General features: G+C 35.2%; 1 protein-coding gene across 7 annotated transcripts in view; it reads right to left on the reverse strand.

Moving 5' to 3' along the window:
- Nucleotides 1-23,450, reverse strand: part of ZZZ3 (zinc finger ZZ-type containing 3) — a 110,896-nt gene that overhangs the window by 20,238 nt on the left and 67,208 nt on the right. For 6 of the 7 annotated variants that reach the window (XR_006206171.1, XM_042952266.1, XM_042952268.1 and 3 more), the window contains exons 6-9: nucleotides 4,984-5,122; nucleotides 1,532-1,679; nucleotides 1,332-1,447; nucleotides 572-643 (exon numbers count right to left, since the gene is read on the reverse strand). Coding sequence is in view for 6 of the 7 variants with exons in the window: in XM_042952266.1 (XP_042808200.1) it covers nucleotides 572-643; nucleotides 1,332-1,447; nucleotides 1,532-1,679; nucleotides 4,984-5,122 (475 nt within the window). In the remaining variant the exon portion in view is untranslated. The remainder of the gene's footprint in view (nucleotides 1-571; nucleotides 644-1,331; nucleotides 1,448-1,531; nucleotides 1,680-4,983; nucleotides 5,123-23,450) is intronic. The other variant, XM_042952264.1, reaches the window with a different exon arrangement.

Raw genomic sequence — 23,450 nt, forward strand, 5'->3', positions numbered from 1 at the left:
AAATTGTCACACAGTGCTAAAGATGAAGAATAAACTGGATGCTTGAAATAAAGGTTTCTAAAGCTTTTCGAAAACTGCTAACTTTATTATAGCTTAGGGGTTAATCCTCATATGAAAGAGAGATGTGTCTCAAACCTTACCCATGAACAGTCCTAGCCTCCTAGCCGTATGCCAAAATGTAACAGAACACTCTGGTGTGGCTTTGTCAGCTCCCCTTCATAACAAAAACAAGAATTCACTTTGAGGCACTGTTTTACTTGGCCCCAGGTTTTTCCTCTCTCCCAAAGCTGCATTACAGAAACTTTAATCCATCCATTTTACTATCTTTTTCAATCTACTTCCCACAACCAAGATTCCCGATTTAAAAATCACCTCCAAATAGGAATTCATACGTTCTCAAAATCCAAAATTCTTGAAGTGGGCCAAAAAAAAAAAAAGTATACAGAATGAAGTTTAGTATTTTGAATTCTTGGTTAAGAGGGATCACACACAACAATATATACTTTACTCATAATACTGACTCTAATCTGAACCTTTTTTTTAACCTACACAATTCAGAAATATCTATTACCTGTTCCTCAACAGTCCACAGTTGGTTAAATGTTTCAGGTTTGGTATCATCACAAAGGCGTCCTCTTATCATCTGCATATAAAACAAGGCTTTTGTCAAAAATAACAAAGACTACCATTTGATAGAGCCAAATAATACACATATTGTGGAATTTTTTTATTAATTTCAAAATATTTTAGTAAATTTATTATATTATGTATAATTTTTTATTGTTTAGAGAATGTTTTCACATTCCTTTATTTCCTTTGGTTTTATACTCCTAGCAATCCTGTGATATAGATGACAACAACTTCATTTTAAAGAAAAGGAAATATTACATTTCTATTCTGAACCCACATGTCAATCAAGGTTCATCTAAATACTAGTGGCAAGGCCAGGACTCAAATCCTGGTTACGTTACACTTACACACGAAGACCTCTTATTTTTAGAATAAACAGTACATGTCACACAGTGTACTAAGCATGTTACATGTACTATTCATTTATTCCTCACACAACTCTACAACACAAGTAATATTAACCCCTTTTTATATAAAAGGAAACTGCAGCTTGGAGGCTTTAATATAAATAACATTTGATGTTCCACCGCTGGTAAGCAATACAGCTGGGATTCCAACCCAGGTTTCTCTTAACTTCGAAGTTCATGTTCCCACTATCTTCAGTGAAACACTGCCTAAATTTTAAGAATACAAATCAGGAAATGTTAACATATTTTATCTATAACTCAAATCTTCCTACTCCAACACTTCATACTGTTTACCTGAGGACGACTGTTTGAGCCTTCTGGACCATCACTCAAAGGCAACATAGAATATGAAAGGGACTCTCCATCCTTCTTAGGATCTAAAGGACTTTTTGGTCTAGCAGGTAAACCTACTAAAAAGAAGACCATGTATAGGATTATTAAAGCAAGACTGCCAGATAGTTCTTTATGTAAATTCTTAACATGTAATTTCTTACCTTTATCAAAAACTAGCTTTACTCTCCTAGTATGTCTTTTACGATTTTTAAATTCTCTTTCAAAGTTCCCAAGGCTATTGGTATATTGGTCCCATACAATCTCAGGCAATTGAACAACTCTCTGTGGATATGGAAGCCCTATATCAGCCTGGGGGGAAAAAACGTGACAGTTTAAATTTAACTGAAACTTTCAGAGGACTCCAAATCTAAATTATCATCAACTGGGCACTTCTATTCACTGTTTGAATCCAACAGCCAATAAAGTTAAAGATAATATAGTCTAAACATTAAATAGTAAAAATGATAGCTGGTAAGGAAGAATGAATTTAATGATATAAGCACTATTTTTAGATACAGCTCCAAAGCTGAACTACATAGACATACTGTACTTTATCACTAACACACTTTAAACATAAATAACAAAGCCAAGAAAGGATTTTATCTCTAAGAACAGCACATGAAATGTTTTGATTGCAACAGATGAAACTTGACACATGGAATTCATTTTAAATGTACTCCCGTGTTCATGACTTATTCATAAAACAATGAATTATTTTCACAATAATATAACTCTCATCACATATACAAAAAATTATGACACCTTGAGAATCACAGCTACACCTTCATTCTACTTGGAATTAATTCAGTTACTTAACCAACCACCTTTACAGAAGTCATTAGTTGTCATAATCACTAAAAACAGATCATTATAATCAGTATCTTTTGATAGGGATTCTGGTTACATATATGCATGTTTTTTTGCCAGAACTCACAGAATAGTACAATTAGAATTTGTGAATTTCACTATATAGAAATTTCACCTTAAAAATGTTTTAAAAAATAATTTGTTAATAATATGCATTCTAAAGTAACTTGGTGTGAAGTGTTCATGTCTGCAACTTTAAAATGCATTCTTGCTATAAGATGGAATGATGAAAGATTGATAGATACATACATGATAAAGCAAATATAGTAAAATGTTAATTATAGAATCTAGGGGTGAATATGTGTATGTTAACTATATAATACTTCCAATTTGTCTGTGTACTTGACATTTTCCATAGTAAGATGCTGAGAAAAATTAGCTCAAAAACTATGAAACTGAAAAGAAAAATCCAGTTTAACTGTTTGACACAGAATTCATAATTTTTATTTTATTTATATTACATTATCACCATCATAATAGTACACATTAGTCTAAGGTTCAACTTCTGCAAAATTAGAGTGTCTTTTAAAATAGTGACAGTAATATAGAAGGAAGCTACCAAGCCATAAATGTTCTCTGCATTCTATACAACAACATATACCACAAGTTTCCTCTATTTCAATTAGGAGTTTCTAAATGTCCATTAAAACAAACATATACATGTCAACAACTTATAGCATGGTAAATCTAAAGAAATAGGTAAATTAGGTATAGATGGCCCCCAACTTACGATGGTTCAACTTAGGATTTTTTCACTTTACAATGGTGTAAAAGTGACGTATGCAATAGAAACTGTGCTTTGAATTTTGATCTTTTCCCAGGGTGGCGATATGTAGTACAATACTCTCTCGTGCTGCTGGGCAGTGGCAGTGAGCCGCAGCTCCCAGTTAGCCACAGGATCACAAGGGTAAAAAATCAATACACTGACAACCATTCTGTTCCCATATAACCATCCTCTTTTTAACTTTCAGTATAGTATTCAATAAATTACATGAGATATTCAACACTTTATTATAAAACAGGCTTTGTGTGAAGTAATTTGGTCCAACTGCAGGCTAATGTAAGTGTTCTAAGCACCTTTCAGGTAGGCTAGGCTAAGCTATGAGGTTCAGTAGAATAGGTGTATTAAATGCATTTCGACTTATGATACTTTCAACTTAAGATAGGTTTATCAGGACATAACCCCATCTAAGTTGAGGAAGATTTGTATACATGAATAAACACACACACACAAAAAGGAAAAATCAAACTTCTAAATTAAATCCAGCAGAAAAACTTCTTTGCAAGAAATGTAAGTCATAATTGTTCAAGTGTCTGGATCTAATGTAATTCTGTACACTTTCACAAAAAATTGTTAAGATGGTCAATATCCCATCTCTGCTTCTGAGATAAAGTGAAAGGAAATTCAGTTCTAAATTATACCTGGAAATGGAGAACCAGCAAATAACCAACTGCCTATAAATCTAGTAAATAAGCATAATTGCATCTTTTTTGCCCAGCAGGGAACATGAATAAAGTAAGATCAAGTTTAATAAATCTTTTACTAATAATTACTTTTCTATCACCGTCTGTTTTAGTTGAATCAATTTTAAGCAACCACAGTGAGTGCTCTATCTTTTTGCACCAGCAAATGTTTAATAACGGCAATGCAGAATCAATAAACACCTAAGTGGACTCACTATACAAAGAGGGCAAATAGGATCCTAAAAAGTTTAGAAGTTTTAGCAAATCAATATATAGATTCTATACACATGATGATATTCAGTGATCTCAAGCATGGAGAGAAAGTAATGACTGCCAAGGAATAATACAGCTAGAGAAATCCAAATAATAAATTAATACAACTAAGTGAAACAAAGTCCCCAGGGCTGTTCCCTCAACACCTGGTACACCACTTTTGTGACTCATTAAAAACTGGTAACTAATAACTATGTTACAGTAGTCATGCTTTATAGGTTTTTTGTTTTTTAAGGTGAATAAGAAGATTCTTTTTCATTGTTTTTCAGTTTTAATGTTTTCATACAATGCTGATTAATATTACACCTCTCAAATTTATTGAACAATCAGTGGATCCCTAATTCAAGACACACACTATGGTAATAAATGCACATCTAAATTATCTCCATATTCACATACAAGAAAGTGATAAAACCTTGAATCACTTTCAAATGGTTAACTGTTAAATATGAAAGTTCTGTTTTAAGGAAAAGAGAAAATTGAAAGGAATTTTTCACTAAAATAAAGGACATTATAAAATTAAGTAAAATTTGTATCTTATCCTCATGTCTTTGGCAACCATAACCTTAAAGGCATTTAAAATACTTTTTGTTCTTACCACAAATATTTTCTGTCATATTACAAGGGAAATTACAAAAGTAACTTATATTTAAAGCAATTAATAAACCCTAAAGTAATTTTTCTTTTCACTTTATTAATCCTGAAGTCGTGAAAGAAGGAATACTCTCTAAGATGGGAAAGGTAACAGGAAAAGATCCTAAAAATGGCTAGGCAATAGAACAAGTTCCTAATATAAATATTCAATTAAAGTTCCCAGCTATTTTCATTGGGGTATATTTTGTGTGTTTGGGGGGGGGGGGGGCATCATCCTGCCTTCAGTAGTATGGTTAGGTATAGAAGGGAAAAAAATGAAACACTTAAAAAATATTTACCCATATTAAAAGAATAAATCAAGTTATCACCAAATATATTCTCAGTAACAGTGCTCAAAAACAGTGCTAATATATACCTTCTTCTGGAGTTTCTCCACAAATCCAATGGGATTTTTTAGTGCTTCTTTCTGGTGTTTGCCTAAACTTTCAAGGTCCTGGACTGCTTGAGAACGCTGAGCCTCGAGTACAGCAATCGTCTGTAACAGTCTCTGATAACTACAGAGACAAAGAAAAATACCTCACTAAAATTTTCTAGTAACAACAATAAATTAAAAACTGAGTTCAAGCCATGATCTACTATTAAGCCACACAGTCTTTTTAAAGTTACCTGAAAGAGTTTAGTAAAACATATTACTGGGAATAAATGAGGTCTTCCTGAGTTACGAAGTACCTAGTCAGAAAATATCAGTTAGAGAAAGCAAAGCCTTATTCCCCCATCTTAAGTTTTTAATTCTTGAACCTGAACAAGTAAAGAAAATAAGAAGGCATCTTGACTTTCCAACAAAGTCATTAGGAAACTGCTAAATAAAAAATAAAATAAAATCATAAGGTTTTAGCACTAGAAGGAATCAGCAAATCCAGCCCTCTGTTGTACTCTGTTGGGAGTAAGGAATCCGAAGTACATTTTCTTGCCCAGAGTTACAGGAAACTGTCAAATAATTCAGATATGATCTTAGGTGTCATGGTTCTCATTTACTCTATTATACTCCCACACAGGAAGTTTACTTTCTAGGCAATTCTTAACTATTGAACACTTTTAAAGAAGAAAGGTCTTAAAGATATTTACTCCCTATCTACAAAGGTCTGTTTAGCACAACTGACATATAGTTTTACCCAGACAAATCTACTGTCTGTCATTAACCTGAAATCTCACAATGGTATGTGTATACTAGTTAATTCTCTTTATCTCTCTCTCTCTCTTTTTGGTACAAATTGTCCTGCTTCTCTGACTGATGTCTATTTTCACATGTTGATACATATACATATGGAAATATGTTACCCCCAAATCCTGAATGTTCGAATACATTGTGCAAAAACAATCAAGAACAAGTCATTCCAAGTTTGCTTCAAACTAAGTGGTTAAGTCCTTAACGTGTAAGTAAAACATAATTTTCTTTATGGCTTCAAATAAATTTCACTCCATTTCCCACTAGACTGTAAACTCCATTATGGCAAACACATCTGAGAAGTTACTGTTTTATCCACTGTGCAACACACTTCCCAGCATATAGATGATCAATAAATATTTTTTGATTGAACAAATGAATAGACAGATGTTCTGTGCAACCAAAGTCTCTTTTAAGTTCAGAAGTCTGCAAACTAGCAGAAATTTCAAAGGTAAGACAATGTAATTCTAAGGTTCACAGCCATGGCATAATTCCAACATGGCATTCTTCACCAGGACAGTTTTTAAGCGCCCTGCCTAAAAAACATACGTTATTCTTGTTCTTGAAATGTGTATATTGGGGCGCCTGGGTGGCTTGGTCGGTTGAGCGTCCGACTTCGGCTCAGGTCATGATCTCACAGTCCGTGAGTTCGAGCCCCGCGTCAGGCTCTGTGCTGACAGCTCAGAGCCTGGAGCCTGTTTCCGATTCTGTGTTTCCCTCTCTCTGCCCCTCCCCTGTTCATGCTCTGTCTCTCTCTGTCTCAAAGATAAATAAATGTTAAAAAAATAAAAAAATAAAAAAATAAAAATAAAAAAAAAATAAAAAAAAAAGAAATGTGTATATTAAGGTAAAAACTGCTAACATTGAAGGGTAAATTCCTCTGAAGCTAAAGATACTTCATTGAAAAGTTAGAACTGAGTTAGAAAGCAAGGACCATACTAAGTCACTCCTTATCAAGGACCATACTAAGTCACTCCTGGATAAGTTACAGATATGGAGTCTAAACTCACTTTCACAAAGCCCTAATTTGCTTTGAAATGTATGGAGCATACAAACCCTGTCTATGCTGGCTGTTTCCACCAGGCAGGCTCACCCAGGCTCAATCTTAAGGTGATGGTAGTGAGCTGAGTACTGGAACCTATCCTCTCTACAATACTCTGAACTGCCTGCCATACTTCAACTTCAGAAGTCCTTCCCCACTAAGTGAACAACCAAAGACTTCTCATGGTGTCTCTATAACATGATCTCTGTTTTAAGCAAGAGTTGCATACTTCTGTATCATCAATATAAAAATGGCTATGAGCCTATTAAATTTTCAGCAAACTGTTGAAAGCACAGTTAACAATTAATAAGGAACAAGAACAGAGTTATAGAAAAAATAAGCACAGGCTTGAAAAAAAGTGCTACAGTCAGGGCACCTGGGTGGCTCAGTCAGTTGAGCGTGTGACTTCAGCTCAAGTCATGATTTCATGGCTTGTGAATTTGAGCCCTGAGTCAGGCTCTGTGCTGACAGCTCAGAGCCTGGAGCTGCTGCAGATTCTGTGTCTCCCTCACTCTCTCTGCCCCTCACCTGCTCGCTCTCTCTCTCTCTCTCTCTTAAAAATAAATAAAAACACTAAAAAAAATTTTTTAAAAAGTGCTATAGTCAGCTGTTGCCACTAGGAAGAAAGCCTCTCTTTGAAACCAATAAATTGTTAACAATTTTTAGTGTACTTAAAGTATTCCACAATAACTCTGACTTTAAAAAAATATTTCAACAGAGATGACAAAGTAGAATTCTTCAACCTCTATTTGCTTCTCTTTTATCAAGATAAAATGATTATCAAATTGAAAGGCCTATAATAAACATTGGTAAAAGTCTTAAAATCCAGATAAGTGAAATTAAGAAAATTAAGAAATATTGAGAAAATAGTAAATTCAAGTCTTCTAGTCCACCTAATTTGAATTATTTCCTAGAGTATTCAGAGATTTTACCAGTAAGATTACCACATATATCCCCATGCAGAAATGGAAGGAACTGTAAAAACCTGGGGTGACATCTTTAAAAAAAAAACCAATATGAAAAAAAATTTAAAAGTATGATACAAGCAAACATATTTTCAATCCCACCTACCCACCCACTTAACCTCCAAAAACAAACTACTGGAAGCTGATCCAGACCTCAATCAAGGCAGGGTTCATTTGTTCATTAATTTCATAATTATTTACTAAGAGAATAAGATGCTAAAGCTTTAGTAATTATCAAAGTAAGTCGGGCATGGACTTTAGGTATAACAGAGGAGCTACAATTATACCAAAGAGGGAGAAAAAAAGCTGAGGATTGAATGGACAGGATTGGTCATTTTGTTGGGAATAGAGGATGGGTATGTGAGGGTCCATCATATTAGTCTACATTTTTGTAAGTCTGAAATTCTCCACAATGAATTAAAATAAGAAAACTTCAACTTAATGGAGGATGTTACCATTGTATTCCTCCTGGACTGGTCAGATCATCCCTCTTACTATATTCAGTTCTGCTTTACGAGAGACAAACAGGTTCATGAAAAGACAAGATGGATGAGAAAGTATAGAATAAGAAATAACAATAGTGTCTAACATTTACTGAATGTATACTATAAGCCAGACGTTGTATTTTAAGTATAATAACACAGTCCTCATTATAAACTTGTAAGATAGGTACTATTATCTCTATTTTACAAATAAGGAAACCAAGGCACAGAGTAAGTAATCTGTCAAGATCATATAGCCATTTATTGTGGAGATGTGAGGTGAAGAATGGTTAAAGACTCTAAGAATATTTAGCCAAGAAATTAAATCCTCCAATAGAATACTGTTTCAATCTTTATTTAATACACAGCTATGCAGAAAAGGAAACAGATTTGTTTTACAGGGTCAAGAGTCAAACAAGAATCAAATTGTGATAAAGGCACAATATGAAGAAAAACATTGTCTTAGTCAAAACTAATAAATGAAGGCAGTATAGCACCCAACCACAGATATTCATACAGATATTTAAAGGAAATTCAAGCACTAAAAATACTCACACTCTTTAATTCCAGTAAAACATGCTACTTTCACACTTTTGCTACTCATTCAACAAAGTAATCTGTAGAATGATTTTTTTAAATGTATATACTTTTGTATGAATGCAAATATAGTAACATCATTCCCACAAGGACAACTCTGTATTAAATCTATCAAAAAATATTTATTTCTAAAAATGAATCCAGTGCTAAAAATAGTAGGTTTACGTGTGGCAAAGAATTGTTAATTTTATTGTCGCATGTCTTCAACATAAGACAACTTTAGCTTTTATATTATGGAATTATATTTGACTAAAATATAAATACTCTTCAATTCTAAATCTAAATTATTTCACTACCGTTCATTATCCAAGCCCTCTTGAATTCTTTATTTACATCTGTGAATATAACACACTTATATAAAAGAGTATATATAGGTAAAATTTTTGGTGTCTACAAGAGAATACCAAGAAATTAGCAGTCTAGAAGTTTCATTACAAGAGAATACCAAGAAATTAGCAGTCTAGAAGTTTCATTTTAATGTCCAATTTCTATACACACTGTAAGAGAGACAAAGGAAGAAAGAATAAGATTTTATTTTCAACTAAACGAGAATCTTTCCCAAGAAATTAGATTTCCATTTCTATTGTGGAAACAACTCTTAAGGTTGCATGGCATTTGCTATCTTAAAAAAATAATGAGGGAACATTTTTAAAAACCCAAGTTGGGGGGCATCCTGCCAAAAAGTTGACCTGATTGTTCAGTCATTATATAGTGTCATTAAAGACAAAAAAATATAGAAAGCTATTCTAGACAAGAGGTCTACAGCCTTTAGCCTGTTTTTATAAACAGTTTTATTAGAACATAACCACACTCATCCGTTTACATAATGTCCACGGCTGCTTTTTTAGCAACAATGACAGAGTGGAATAGTTGCAAAGTACAGCTGATCTCCAAAGAAAAGTCTGCTAGGCCTTGCTCTAGATTAAAGATGCAGAGATACGACAATCAAATGTAACATATGATCATGAATTAGGTCCCACAGGAGGAAAAAATGGACATTTCAGGGGACATTTTTGGGGATAGATGGAAAAAAATTAAATATGGATTATAAATTATATCATTTTATTGCATCAATGCCAGACCGCTGGGGTATAATAAGGTATTTAAGGTTATGCAGGAAAATATTCTAATTTTTAGATGTATACTGAAGTGTAAGGGTAATGAATCTATAATATACTTTTAAATGGCTCAACAAAAAAAAAAAAAAAAGAAAAAGAAAGAAAAGTTTATAGTACATAGGACGGGAGGGAACATGAGGGGAAAGGGAGAAAGGGAGAGAATATTATAAAATGTTAAGCTAAAGAGCGCTGGGGTAGCTCAATCGGTTGAGCACATGACTTCAGTTCAGGTCATGATCTCACGGCTCATGAGTTTGAGCCCCACATTGGGCACTGTGCTGACAGTTCAGAGCCTGGAGCATGCTTCAGATTCTGTGTCTCCCTCTCTCTCTGCCTCTCCCCCACACTCTCTCAAATATAAACATTAAAAAATTTTTTTAATGTTAAGCTGTTGACTGATGAATTTAGCTGAAGAGCATACTATCCTTCTAGCTTTTCTAACTTTTATATCTTTTCTAAATAAAAACTGAGTAATGGAGAAGCTATTCATTATGCTTTGCTACTGAAAAAGAACAACTTGATTATCCTATGAACATTGAACTTGATTAAACACTGAAAAAACTAAAGGAAGTTGATTTAAAAATAAATTTATTCATTTAAATTGTACAAAGAAAAGGGAAAGGAGTATAGAAAAACTTATAAGCCAACCAATGTTTTCACATGTGTGCACTGGTGAGCAAGGAGGAAGTAAGAGCAAGAGGAAGAAGAACAAGACATACAGTGGATATTATTTTCAACAGGATAAAAACTATATAAAATGAATCAGTTCTCAGGAATAACAATCAGGCAATTTTAAATGGTAACAAATTCCATCCTAACAACTTACCAGCGTAAAACAATTTAAGGAAAAATGCTTCAATTTACTCTACACCATCATTTCAATCAAGTAAGGTATTTCTACTTTCTGCAAAATACTGAGCTCAACACATACATAATTTAACAAAAATTATTTTGATATGAGCAGAACATACATATCTTAAAATTATCAATTTAGTGAAACAAAAGCTGTGATACTTTCTCTTCCTTCGTGAAGAGTTTCAAACACTGAAACTACAGAAAAGCAAAAATTCAATAATTCATAAATGATTTCTCACTATGAAAATTAGATGATCAAAAAACCTTTTATGATATTCTGTGTTAAGACGGAAATACCTCAGCTTCTGATAATATGCCTTTGCCAAGTACAAAGATCAATTTTGTATTGAAAATAACTAAAAACCCTGAATTAAAGACAAGTTAAGAAAAAACCATGTACAGTACCCGTTTATTTTAAAATCATGGAAGAACTGTTAAGATGCTAAGACTTTTTATTATCAGGCCAAAATCTAACTGAAGGCACAAATTAGGAGTGTCAAACAGCACAAATCTGCTTTTGCCTTGATGGCAGGTACTGGACCATATAAGCTTGGGCTCAATTTTCTATATTTCACTTGCCCAGGAAACAAAAATCAAAGCCACTGAGGCAGATAGTCTAATAGGAGATGTTCTTCCCTCAGGCTCATCTACCCCTCACTCCCATCCCATAGAAAAGTTGCTTTGGGACTAAGAAAAGCCACGGATAAAATTTTCAACCACAAAATGCTGTTACCATAAGATAGTCCAAATCATATCACCTGGGTGGCCTTAAAGAACCATGACTATTGTTTAAAGCAGTGCTTCTGGACTGATGCATACAAACCCATCCCCCACCAAGATACCCACAGAATCAAATGCAATCTTCTCTGGATGAATTCATCTTTACCCCAGACCTCAAAGATAACCCATTAAGAGTTTTCCAAAGAAAGTAAAAGCTCCTATTTAAAAATTACCAAACATACAAGAAAGTAAGACACACAGAATCTAGGGAGTCTAGGACCTACCAAAGGTAGAGGCTCTGGGAAACAAGCCTATGCTTTGGCCTTGGATCCTAAAGGGCTACACCCCAGGAATAAGGGTGAAAAGGAAGTAAACAGCCCTCTCAGAATGGACTAGTATATCTCAGTTCATAATTAACTAGTACACTGAAGATGCACATACCCCCAAGACCCAGATATCCCATATGTAGGTATCTTACTTCAAGAAACTCTTGAATATACACAGAAGCATATATTTATAGCAGACCTATAATCTATTCATGATCCCAAACCAGAAATAATCCAAATGTCCATCTAAGCAGAAAGGATAAACTATGGTTTAGATATACAATGGAACACTATACAGCAAAGAAAATGAACGAAGTACATCTATGTAAATCAACCCAGATCAATATCACAAACATATCACAAAAGAGTACATGCAGTGTGGTTCATAAACTAAACTAAATTTTGGGGTGCCTGGGTGGCTCAGTCGGTTGAGCGTCCGACTTCAGCTCAGGTCATGATCTCACGGTTTGTGAGTTCGAGCCCCGTGTAAGCCTGTCTGGATAGCTCGGAGCCTGGAGCCTGCTTCGGATTCTGTGTCTCCCCCTCTCTCTCTGCCCCTCCCCAGCTTGCACTCTGTCTCTCCCTCTCTCAAAAATAAATAAACATTAAAAACATTTTTCTTAACTAAATTTTATTATTTAGGGATACACCCTAAATGGTAAAACCTTTTAAAACAGCAAATGAGAGAGAGAGAGAGAGAGTACACAAGCAGGGGAGGGTGAGGGGGGAAGGGAGATTGAGACTCTTAACCAGGCTCCACCCCAGTGCAGAGCCCAATGTGGGACTCACGTGGGATCATGACCATGAGATCATGACCTGAGCTGAAATCAACAGACACTCAACTGACTGAGCCACCCAGGTGCCTCCATATTGTATTTCTTAACCTGGATTGTGGTTAAACAATTATAAACTGTTTGATTTCATAATTATTCCATATCTGTATATAAATATTTCATTACTGTTACATGCACAAGAAACTGCACATTTTTCTTAAAAGGGAAAGTTTTCTAGGAAGAAGATGTTACAGAGGGAACACTTCTACATTTAGAACTTTATTTAATATTCACACAGGAGTCCTGGTTCAAATCCCAGCTCTATCAGAAACTGTGAGATTTTCCTCAAATCACTAAACCTTAGGCCTTAGCTTTCCCAGCTACGAAATTAGAAAAATGGACCAAGTACATAATTGCAAAAGCTTTTTTCACAGTGCAACATTCTAGGATTATAAAATATTTGTTCAATTCTGGTCATTGTATAATGGTAAGTGAAATAAGACAGAGGAAGACAAAGATTTCATTCATATGTGGAATTTAAGAAATAAAACAAATTAGCAAAGGGGAAAAATAGAGAAAGAGAGAAACGAAGAAACAGACTCTTAACTATAGAGAACAAACTGATGGTTACTAGGGGGGAGGCAGGTGATGGGATGGGTGAAACAGGTGATGGGGATTAATGAGAGAACTAGGCGTCATGAGCACCAGGTGATGCATGGAAGTGTTAAATCATGATATTGTACACCTGAAACTAATACAGCACTGTATTAACTATACTGGAATTAAAATTAAATAATAAAATACAAAAAAATTCTGGTCACTCATTTCACATTCTTTCTGAGTTGGAAATGGAAGTCATTCATATTGTATTCATAAATACAGCATCAAGTCATTCTTTTCTTCATAGAGAATCCTACCTGATACCTGGGTTTTATCAGCTCCGCCCATAGCAAAAAGTATGTCAAGTAACTGCTCTCAGAGAGGAAGGTATTTAAGAAGATCTAAGGGATAAGTTTCCCCTACTTCACAATGTCTACTCATGACACATTAATGGCTTTTCTCTCACAGACCTTACTTCCAAAAAGAAATTGTGTGAAATATAATAATCTCTATGGTTTATAAAGAAATTGGCTCTTCTGGCTCTAGGTCACCAGATAGTATATTCCCGAAGGCAGTCATTTTTAGATGCACCTACCCCACTAGTTTTTAAAATGTATGTCTTATTTATTGTAGTGTGCTATGCTTGAGAGGAAGGCCATTTTTCTACTTCTTTAATACTGTCCCACAGCATATTAAGATTCAAGAGACATAGAAAGTGCTCATAAAGATTAAAAAATAAAAACACACAAAAGAAAATAGGAAGTGAATAGTTATTTGGATGACTTTTTAGCTGTTAAACAACTGCATACAGAACACTGTTATAACGGTATGTATGTTCTTGTGAGTTTTTAGGGATGCTAAAGATACATACAGGTTGGTCTTTTTCCACATGTAAGACTTAGAGGGACAGAATAAATGGCAAACTTACCAAGTTTATGGATGACATGAAGCTGAGAAGGATAGCAAATACTGTAGATGAAAAATATCAAGATTAAAAAATAACAAGTCAGAATACTAGAAATGATGAAATTTAACCACATGAGCAGAAAGTATGGAACTGAACTACAGAACAGTCAAACAAGTACAGAATGGCATGAACTTCCCTTAACAGGAACAGAAAATTGTGAGCCTCCCAACTGATCCTAAGTTCAATTATGATGCTAAAGTGTGAAATAGCTGCTAAAAAACACATAATAATAGCTTAAACTTATATAAACCCATTCAAACACCTACCAAGTGTGCTCACTGTACATAGCACTATGTAAGCCAGTCTGAAGGGTACAACTATAATCACCGTGCAACCCTACATCTTGATCATTACAATTTAGGTAAGAGAGTGTACGTGTGTATGTGGTAGTTGCTTATTTAAATGTGGGGGAAAAAAGGGGTGCCTGGGTGGCTCAGTCTGTTAAGTGCCCAACTCTTAACTTTGACTCGGGTCCTGATCTCGTGGTTCATGACAGATTGAGCCATGTTGGGCTCTGCACTGACAGCACGGAGCCTGCTTGCGATTCTCTCTCTCCCTCACTCTCTGCCCCTCCCCCACTCACACATGCATCCACACTCTCTCCCTCTCTCTCAAATTAAACATTAAAAAAATAGTAAATACTGAAAAGCAAGAAAGCTTCTAAAATTCCTATTCAATTCCTAAAACTGGCAAAAACTGTAATGATTAATATACTGCAAGAGAAAAACATGTAAAATTTGACTAATCATAAGTACATAAGCATGTTATGAACAGAATGATCATTCCTGAGAGACTCAAACAATATTTTATATAAGAAGTAAAAACCAAGTAAACTCTGAAAATTCATGATAATTCAATAGGAAAGAAGGTTAAGATATTCCAGGTAGAACAAACAGTGCAAGGAAAAGCACAGAGGCAGGTTAAGTGGCATGTACATTGAGATAACAGTGATAGTACAGAGAAAATACAGCTTAGGGCAAGCTGAGAACACAAAATAAAACTCTTGAAATGAAGAACTGTAGATCCAGTAGGACCAAGACATATGGGTTCTAGTCCCATTCTGACAAGCTATGATCAAAATCAAATAGATCAGCCTATCAGGCCTTCAATTTCCTCTTTTACAAAATAAGACTCTCTAAAATCACTTTCCATTTCCAGAATCCCCAGGAGACACAGCTTGAGCGTCTGTATTTAAAAACGAAAACAGGGGCGCCTGGGTGGCTCAGTCGGTTAAGCGTCCAACTTCGGCTCAGGTCATGATCTCGTGGTTCGTGAGTTCAAGCCCTGCGTCAGGCTCTGTGCTGATGGCTCAGAGCCTGGAGCCTGTTTCAGATTCTGTGTCTTCCTCTCTCTCTGACCCTCCCCCATTCATGCTCTGTCTGTCTCTGTCTCAAAAATAAATAAACGTTAAAAAAAAATTTTTTTTTTAAACAAAAAACAGGGGCACCTGGGTGGCTCAGTCGGTTAAGCGTCCAACTTCGGCTCAGGTCATGATCTCGTGGTTCGTGAGTTCAAGCCCTGCGTCAGGCTCTGTGCTGATGGCTCAGAGCCTGGAGCCTGTTTCAGATTCTGTGTCTTCCTCTCTCTCTGACCCTCCCCCATTCATGCTCTGTCTGTCTCTGTCTCAAAAATAAATAAACGTTAAAAAAAAATTTTTTTTTTAAACAAAAAACAGGGGCACCTGGGTGGCTCAGTCGGTTGAGCATCCCACTTCAGCTCAGGTCATGATCTCACAGTTCGTGGGTCCAAGCCCCACGTCGGGCTCTGCGCTGAGCGCTCAGAGCCTGGAGCCTGCTTTGGACTCTGGGTCCCCCTCTCTCTCTGCTCCTACCCCACTCATGCTCTGTCTCTGTCTCTCAAAAGTGAATAAAGATTTTTTAAAAATTAAAAAAAAACAAAACTCTACAGATAATTCTGAAACATGTCCTTCATAAATAAATACCACTCTAATACAATAAGGAGCAACTGCAAATTTTCAACAATGATGATATAAGAACACATTTGCATTTGGAAGGCTAATAATAAGGCTGCAGTGTGTAAGATAAACGAGAAAGTGGCAAAAGAAACAATACAGAAAGCTATGTAGCTGATGTATAAGATTACATTCTGAACACCATATTTAGTACTATAGTATACTCAGAAGTTGTTAACCAGCTAGGGTTCTGAAACACAAAAAAGTTAAAGAAATGTAGCTAACACAAAAGAACATACTAAAACTGTCTTCGAGATATGAAAGCCTGCTATGTAGAAAATGGAAGAGACATTCCAAGTCACCCCAAAGTCAAACATCACTGAGTAGAAGTTCTAAGGAAGAATCTGAGGCTCAATACAGTAAAGGTTTCATAAAGTTGTAAACGCTTAACTAGTTAAGTTCAAACAGACACTGAATGACCAGCATCAAAGGATACTATACAGGTGTTACATTAGGTGGAAGTCTGAACTAGACTTAAATCATGGTCATTCCAAGACAAAGTTTCTAAGGATACTAAAAAAGAACATTTAAAACGTAAATTTCCTCAGCGTGATAAGGCTACATTTTATGATTCCAATTATATATTTTATAAAGGGTAAAACTAAAAGACAATAAAAAGATCAGAAGTTCAGGGGAAGAGAAGAGGTTTGAATATGATACAAAGGTGATTTTTTAAAATCACCTTTGTAATTATTATTGAAATAATATCACCAGTGAAATTTTTCTACAGGATACTGTAATCTAGGATGCATACATCATGCATCTGGCAAAATCCATAAAACTTTTGAAGGACAAAGAATGAACTGTAAAGGTAAAGAATGAACTGTAAAGGTATACAAATTAAAAAAAAAAAATCATTTAGAAGGTAAGGGAATCCCTAGGAAGGAATATAAACAAACACAAGATCTAACTGTATTATAAACCTCACTGAGGGGGTAAAAAGGAAAAGGTCCTGACCTAGGACCTTTGGAAATGAGTGGCATCTCTAAGACTAACGGCACAATATTGTGCACATAAGCACTTACGCTGACAGTTATTTCCCATTAGAGTAAAAATTAACAATTCTAATACTGCTATACATTTATACTGGAATTAAACAGGGGCGCCTGGGTGGATCACTCAGTTAAGCATCCGACTTTGGCTCAGGTCATGATCTCACCGTCCTGAGTTTGAGCCCCACATCAGGTTCCGTGCTGACAGCTCAGAGCCTGGAGCCTATTTCAGATTCTTTCTCTGTCTCTCTCTCTCTGCCTCTCCCCAGCTCGTGCTCGCTTGCTCTCTCTCTCTCTCTCAAAAATAAACATTAAAAAAATTATAATGGAATTAAACAATTAAATAAATGGGTGATGGATGGCCATGTTTGTCAGTGCTGCAGTGGGTATTTACAGATAAGCAAGAGGAGGAGCTAGAATAATCCAGTGGTAATATAATGGATTGGAAGGAGACTCAAAACATGAACTCATGTTTAGCTTAGTATAGATACAGATGATTACACATAGAAATACTTATGGATATGTGTATATATACAGGTTAGTATACACATACGTATTTTCTTATTCTGTCAGCTGAGACAGCTAAATAAAATAACACACCCCAGTAGCAATGAGCACACATCATACCCAAATACAGGCTTCTAACACCATTCTCCAAAAACAATTCTAGGAATGGGGTACGAAATAAGTAAGAGTCTGTAGTATTTTGTAATGAAAGAAAGAAAAGAAAGAAAAGAAGGAAGGAAGGAAGGAAGGAAGGAAGGAAGGAAGGAAGGAAGGAAGGAAGGAAGGAAAAGAAAGAAAGAAAGAAAGAAAGAAAGAAAGAAAGAAAGAAAGAAAGAAAGAGAGAGCTCACACACACACACCAAAAATACACCACCTTATTGGGATATACGAGGGAAAAGATAGGTTCCCGATGGCCAAAGCTAAAATGTATTTTTAAATGTCTGTTTATTTCTGAGAGAGAGAGGGCGTGAGAGCGCACACAAGAAGAGGAAGAGACAGAGGATCTGAAGTGGGCTCTGCTCTGACAGCAGTGAGTGTGATGTGGAGCTCAAACCCACGAGCTGTGATATCATGACCTAAGCCAAAGTTGGATGCTCAACCAACTGAGCCACCCAGGCGCCCCAAGATTGTAAGATTTAATTTTTATTTTATTTAAAAAAAATTTTAATGTTTTACTTATTTTTTTTTCTTTTGAGAAAGAGAGCAAGGCGGGGCAGGCAGAGAGGGAGAGAATCTTAAGCAGGCTCCACCCCCAGTGCACAGTCAAAGAGCCTGATGTGGGGTTTCTGTCTCAATGACCATGAGATCATGACCTGAGCCGAAATCAAGTTTACGTTTAACCAACTGAACCACCTAGGCAGCTCTAAATAGTTGTTTTAAGAACATTTTTAGATTTATTGAAAAATCAAGAATATATTCTAGAACTCCCATTTATCTATTATTAATCTTATGTTACCATATTACAATTTATAAATCAATATTAATAATTATTAATATTATCTAAAATCTATACTTTATTTATTAGCTTTTACCCAGTATCTTTTTTTCTGTTCTGAAATCCCTTTAGAATACCAATTAGATTTAATTTTCATGTCTCCTTAGGCTTCTCTTAGCTGTGGCAGTTTCTCAGACCTAACTTTCCTTATTGTTGATGACCTGGGCAATTTTGAGGAGTACTGGTCAGGTATTAATAGATTTTTCTTTACTGGAATTTATCTGATGTTTTCCTCCTTATTAGGTTGGGGTTTGGGGAGAACACAGAGGTAAAGTACCATTTTTATCATGTTATACCAAGGGTATATACTGTTAATATGATTTAGTGCTGTCAATATTGACTTGATCACCTGGCTGAGGTATTTGTCAGGTTTCTCCACTGTATTCTTTTTTCCTCACCCTTTCTATACTGTATTTTTTGAAAAGAAGTCACTATGCACAGTACATACTTAAGGAGTGGAGAGTTAGGTTCTCTTCTTGAGGGCAGAATATTTACATAAATTATTTGGAATTCTGCTTGGGAGATATTTTTTTCTTTTGTCATTCAATTATTTATTCATATCAGTATAACTCAAATATTTATTTTTATACCTGTACTACTTTATTTTGTTGCTTAAATTATTCTTAGCCTGGAGCCTGCTTCAGATCCTGTGTCTCCCTCTCTCTCTCTCTGCCCCTCCCCTGCTCTCAAAAATCAATAAAAAAAATTAAAAAAAAATTTTTTTAAATCTTACAATCTTCTCTATAGCCACTATTGCTTTGTTACCTTGGAAGAGCAAAAGGGAAAGTATTTAGTTGAGGTATGTATTTAAGTTGAAATATCAGAACTTACAAGATCCCATCTAATTATTTTAAAATTAAAAATTTTAGGGGCACGTGGATGGCTCAGTCGGTTGAGCATATGACTCTGGCTCAGGTCACGATCTCACAGTTCATGAGTTTGAGAGCCCCATGTAGGGCTTTGCGTAGACAGCCTGGAGCATGCTTCAGATTCTGCCTCTGCCTCTCTCTCTCTCTCTCTCTCTGCCTCTCCCCTACATGCGCTCACTTGCACACATTCTCTCTTTCAAAATAAACAAAAAAAATCTTTTTAAAAACTAAATTAAAAATTTTGTGTTAACAAATTTACTGTCATTTACTCCTGGTTAAACTTTAACACACTAAACAATCACTCTAATAGTTCTAGAACTCACCAATTTATAAATAATCCTCACCTGCTATCTCTGTTCAATATGAACATAAATATTGTATCTGTTCTGCTTAAAAGTAGTAACAGCTCAGAGTACTTTAAATGCAAAAATCTGTCAAATTAACCTAATCTGCAGACCTACTATGGTTTTCCATCTTAAGTCACTAAATAAGCACAATTCTAGACTTTTAATTTTAGTGCTCCAGCACAGTGGTGGCATTAAAATACACACCACTATGCCTGGCATGGCTATATACTCCTAAAAAATACATTCTGATGTGGAGGCTGGGGCAAGGAAAAGGTTAAGGACAACAGTTTAGTGTGATATATATACATATAACAGTACTATAACAATCATGGAACAATATTAGACCAATGTATTTACAGCACAGTGTATTTAAATAAGTGTTTTTAGGTGTTTGGTAATAGCTGGACTTAAAAATTTTTTAATCACAAGGTGAAATAAAAACATTTTTTACTTCTTGTATCGACACTACTACACTACAATCTCATTATAACTATACTACTATTAACTTTACTCTTTGTACAGCTATTGTTACCTTACTTGTACTTTCTATAAATCTTTAGAGTACAAATTAGTTATGTTCAATATATGATCATATCTATTCCAGATCAAAAACCCTTTCAAGTAGGTATTACTACCACTTTATGAATGGCATAACTAAAACTTGGAAAGGTTAACTACTGGTAGATTCTTGCCATCATTCTTTCCATAATACAATTATTTACATATCCTAATTTATGTGCAATATTGAGCTTAGATTGTATACAATGGGAAAATTAGCCTATACCTAAAATTCAGAAATTACTCAAAACCTAACTGAAGCCTTAATCCCTGCCTTATTTTTTTTTAAGTTTATTTAAGTTTCTTTGAGAGAGATGGCATAAGCGGGGGAGGGACAAAGAGAGAGGGGCAGAGAGAATCCCAAGCATGCTCCACGCTGTCAGCACAGAGCCCAATGTGGGGCCTGAACTCAGAAACCCTGAGACCATGACCTGAGCCAAAACCAACAGTTGGATGCTTAACCGACTAAGCCACCCAGGTGCCCATCCTGCCTTATTTTTAAATAGCAGAAGAGAAAGAAAATTAGCCTATTTAACAACTCTTTCTATTCACCTACAAGTACAAATACTAATTTTAGAATGCAACAGAAAAGAAAGAATGCCATTTTTTATTGAATAGATCATAAACAGAGTAAGCAATACTTTAACTAAAACATATGTCATTCATAGTTAAAGAGGAATTTTGATAGCCTCCAACAGTTGTAAAAAAAAAAAAACAAAAAAAAAAAACACTTGCCCCTTTCCAAAAAGTCTTCATTGTATATTTTCTCAATGTATATTAACCCACTGAAAGAAGTATAATTTCTAATGTGTTTCAAAGGGTATTTTCTTTTACATAAAGGTTTCATCAATGATCCTGAAAATATAGTCCTTCATTCTTTCAATGACCTCTATAACAAAAGTTATCAGCGTTCTCTTTCCAGAGTCTAGCTTGTGTACCTGAAAACTGGCAATAGGTCTAGAGGAGATCTACATAGGAGTCCACTATTTCTCTGTACAATAATTGTTTTAAAAAACTCAAGTTTGACAGTTAAGCTCTATTTCTTCTTATCACTGTTTATTTGGCTTAACATAAGTCAGGAAAGATTAGCCAGCTGGTTTGATTTAAACAAATATATTTCGGGGCGCCTGGGTGGCGCAGTCGGTTAAGCGTCCGACTTCAGCCAGGTCACGATCTCGCGGTCCGTGAGTTCGAGCCCCGCGTCAGGCTCTGGGCTGATGGCTCGGAGCCTGGAGCCTGCTTCCGATTCTGTGTCTCCCTCTCTCTCTGCCCCTCCCCCGTTCATGCTCTGTCTCTCTCTGTCCCAAAAATAAATAAAAAAAAAAAAACGTTGAAAAAAAAAAAAATTAAACAAGTATATTTCTATACTCTGATGCTAAAGTATGATTTTTTAACATTTTTCTCAGTTCCAGAAGTAATATTTCTAGTAAGCTATGTGAGAATAGGGAACTCAACATCCTCATATGTTCTACACCCATTCCATGGATCACTAACCTTGCTGACTATCCATTTGCTTTTGAATGTAAATATCTGAACTGAGGTTTATGAACATCTCAAAAATTTTGTTAAGTATTTGACAGTATGAGCCCTTAACTCTCTTTACAGTTAAACATATTCCCATGCTTCTTATGTTTTTTCTGGTTAAACACATACACACAAACAACAAAGTTTGTCTCTATTTGTTATATATACACAATTTTTAAAAAAATTTTTTAACGTTTATTTATTTTTGAGACAGAGTGTGAGGGGGGGGGGAGGGGGGGAGGGGGTGCGGGGTGGAGACAGAGGGATAGAGAGCAGGGGGAGACACAGAATCTGAAGCAGGCTCCAGACTCTGAGCTGTCAGCACAGAGCTCAACGGAGGGCTTGAACTCACGAACCATGAGATCATGACTTGAGCTGAAGTCGGACGCTCAACCAACTGAGGCACCCAGTGGCCCCTATACACATAATTTTTAAACTACAAACTATAAGAGAAAAATTTTTCCTTACATGGCTTGGATTGAAAAATTTCTAAAGGCAAAGTATAATCGGGTTAGAAAAAAATAGCCTGCATATTAAAAATAGAAATATCATTTATTTTTCATAGCTAAGAGAAAAAATGACCAATGTCAAGAAAATCAGTATTTACAGAGTGTGCTCTTATATAAGCTCTTTAAAATGTTTGGTGATCTTTACTTTTACCACTTCTTTAGGTTAAAGTTGGCAAGTTTTACCTTCAGTAAATCATTAACAACATCATCTAGTTGCTGTTAACTTATTGGTCTTTAGTACTAAACATAAAATTCCTAACATAAATAACTTGTAGGGATAACTCTTCCATCTCCAGAGAAATGTTAGTAAAACTGACATTGCTCTTAAATTAGAAGCTTGTTTTCACTTGCATTTAGCAGTTACACTTTCAAATCCTAACTATAAAATAAACTTGTGATGATCAGATGTTAAAGAAATAATTTTATTAGAATCAAGAGAAACAAAACTTATTCTCCACTCCTATTCCACTCCTTTAAAAAGAAAAAAAGAAACCTATTTTTAAATGTTGCTTCTCAGCTATTTAGAATTAGTTTTTCTTAGTATGTATATGAATGGGTAGAGACTGAGGAACCATACAGAGTGGTTCATCTCTAGTGCTGCTGTTCAGTATGAGGAAGAGAGAACAGGTAAAGAGAATTTTTAAAGGAAGAAATGAAATGATTTATTAGAATAAAATAAAGACATCCAGCAAAGGACCTTTCTCTTTCCTCCTGTTCTCTATATCTTGCCACACTTCCTGACCCCACAGAAATAAATACAAGAGTCCTATTCCTATCTGATATACCAAAGTGGGTACAGCCTGCATACTAACTGCTTATTTCTATACTGAATACACATTAAATTCCTAAAAATTTAGAAACTAAGACCTCTCTCTTTCAGTATACTCTACAGTCCATTTGTAACATATCAAACATTTCAAAGGGTCCTTGGACTGAACAC

The sequence above is a fragment of the Panthera leo genome, chromosome C1 (genome assembly GCF_018350215.1).
Source record: "Panthera leo isolate Ple1 chromosome C1, P.leo_Ple1_pat1.1, whole genome shotgun sequence".
In the NCBI taxonomy this organism is placed as follows: Eukaryota; Metazoa; Chordata; class Mammalia; order Carnivora; family Felidae; genus Panthera; species Panthera leo.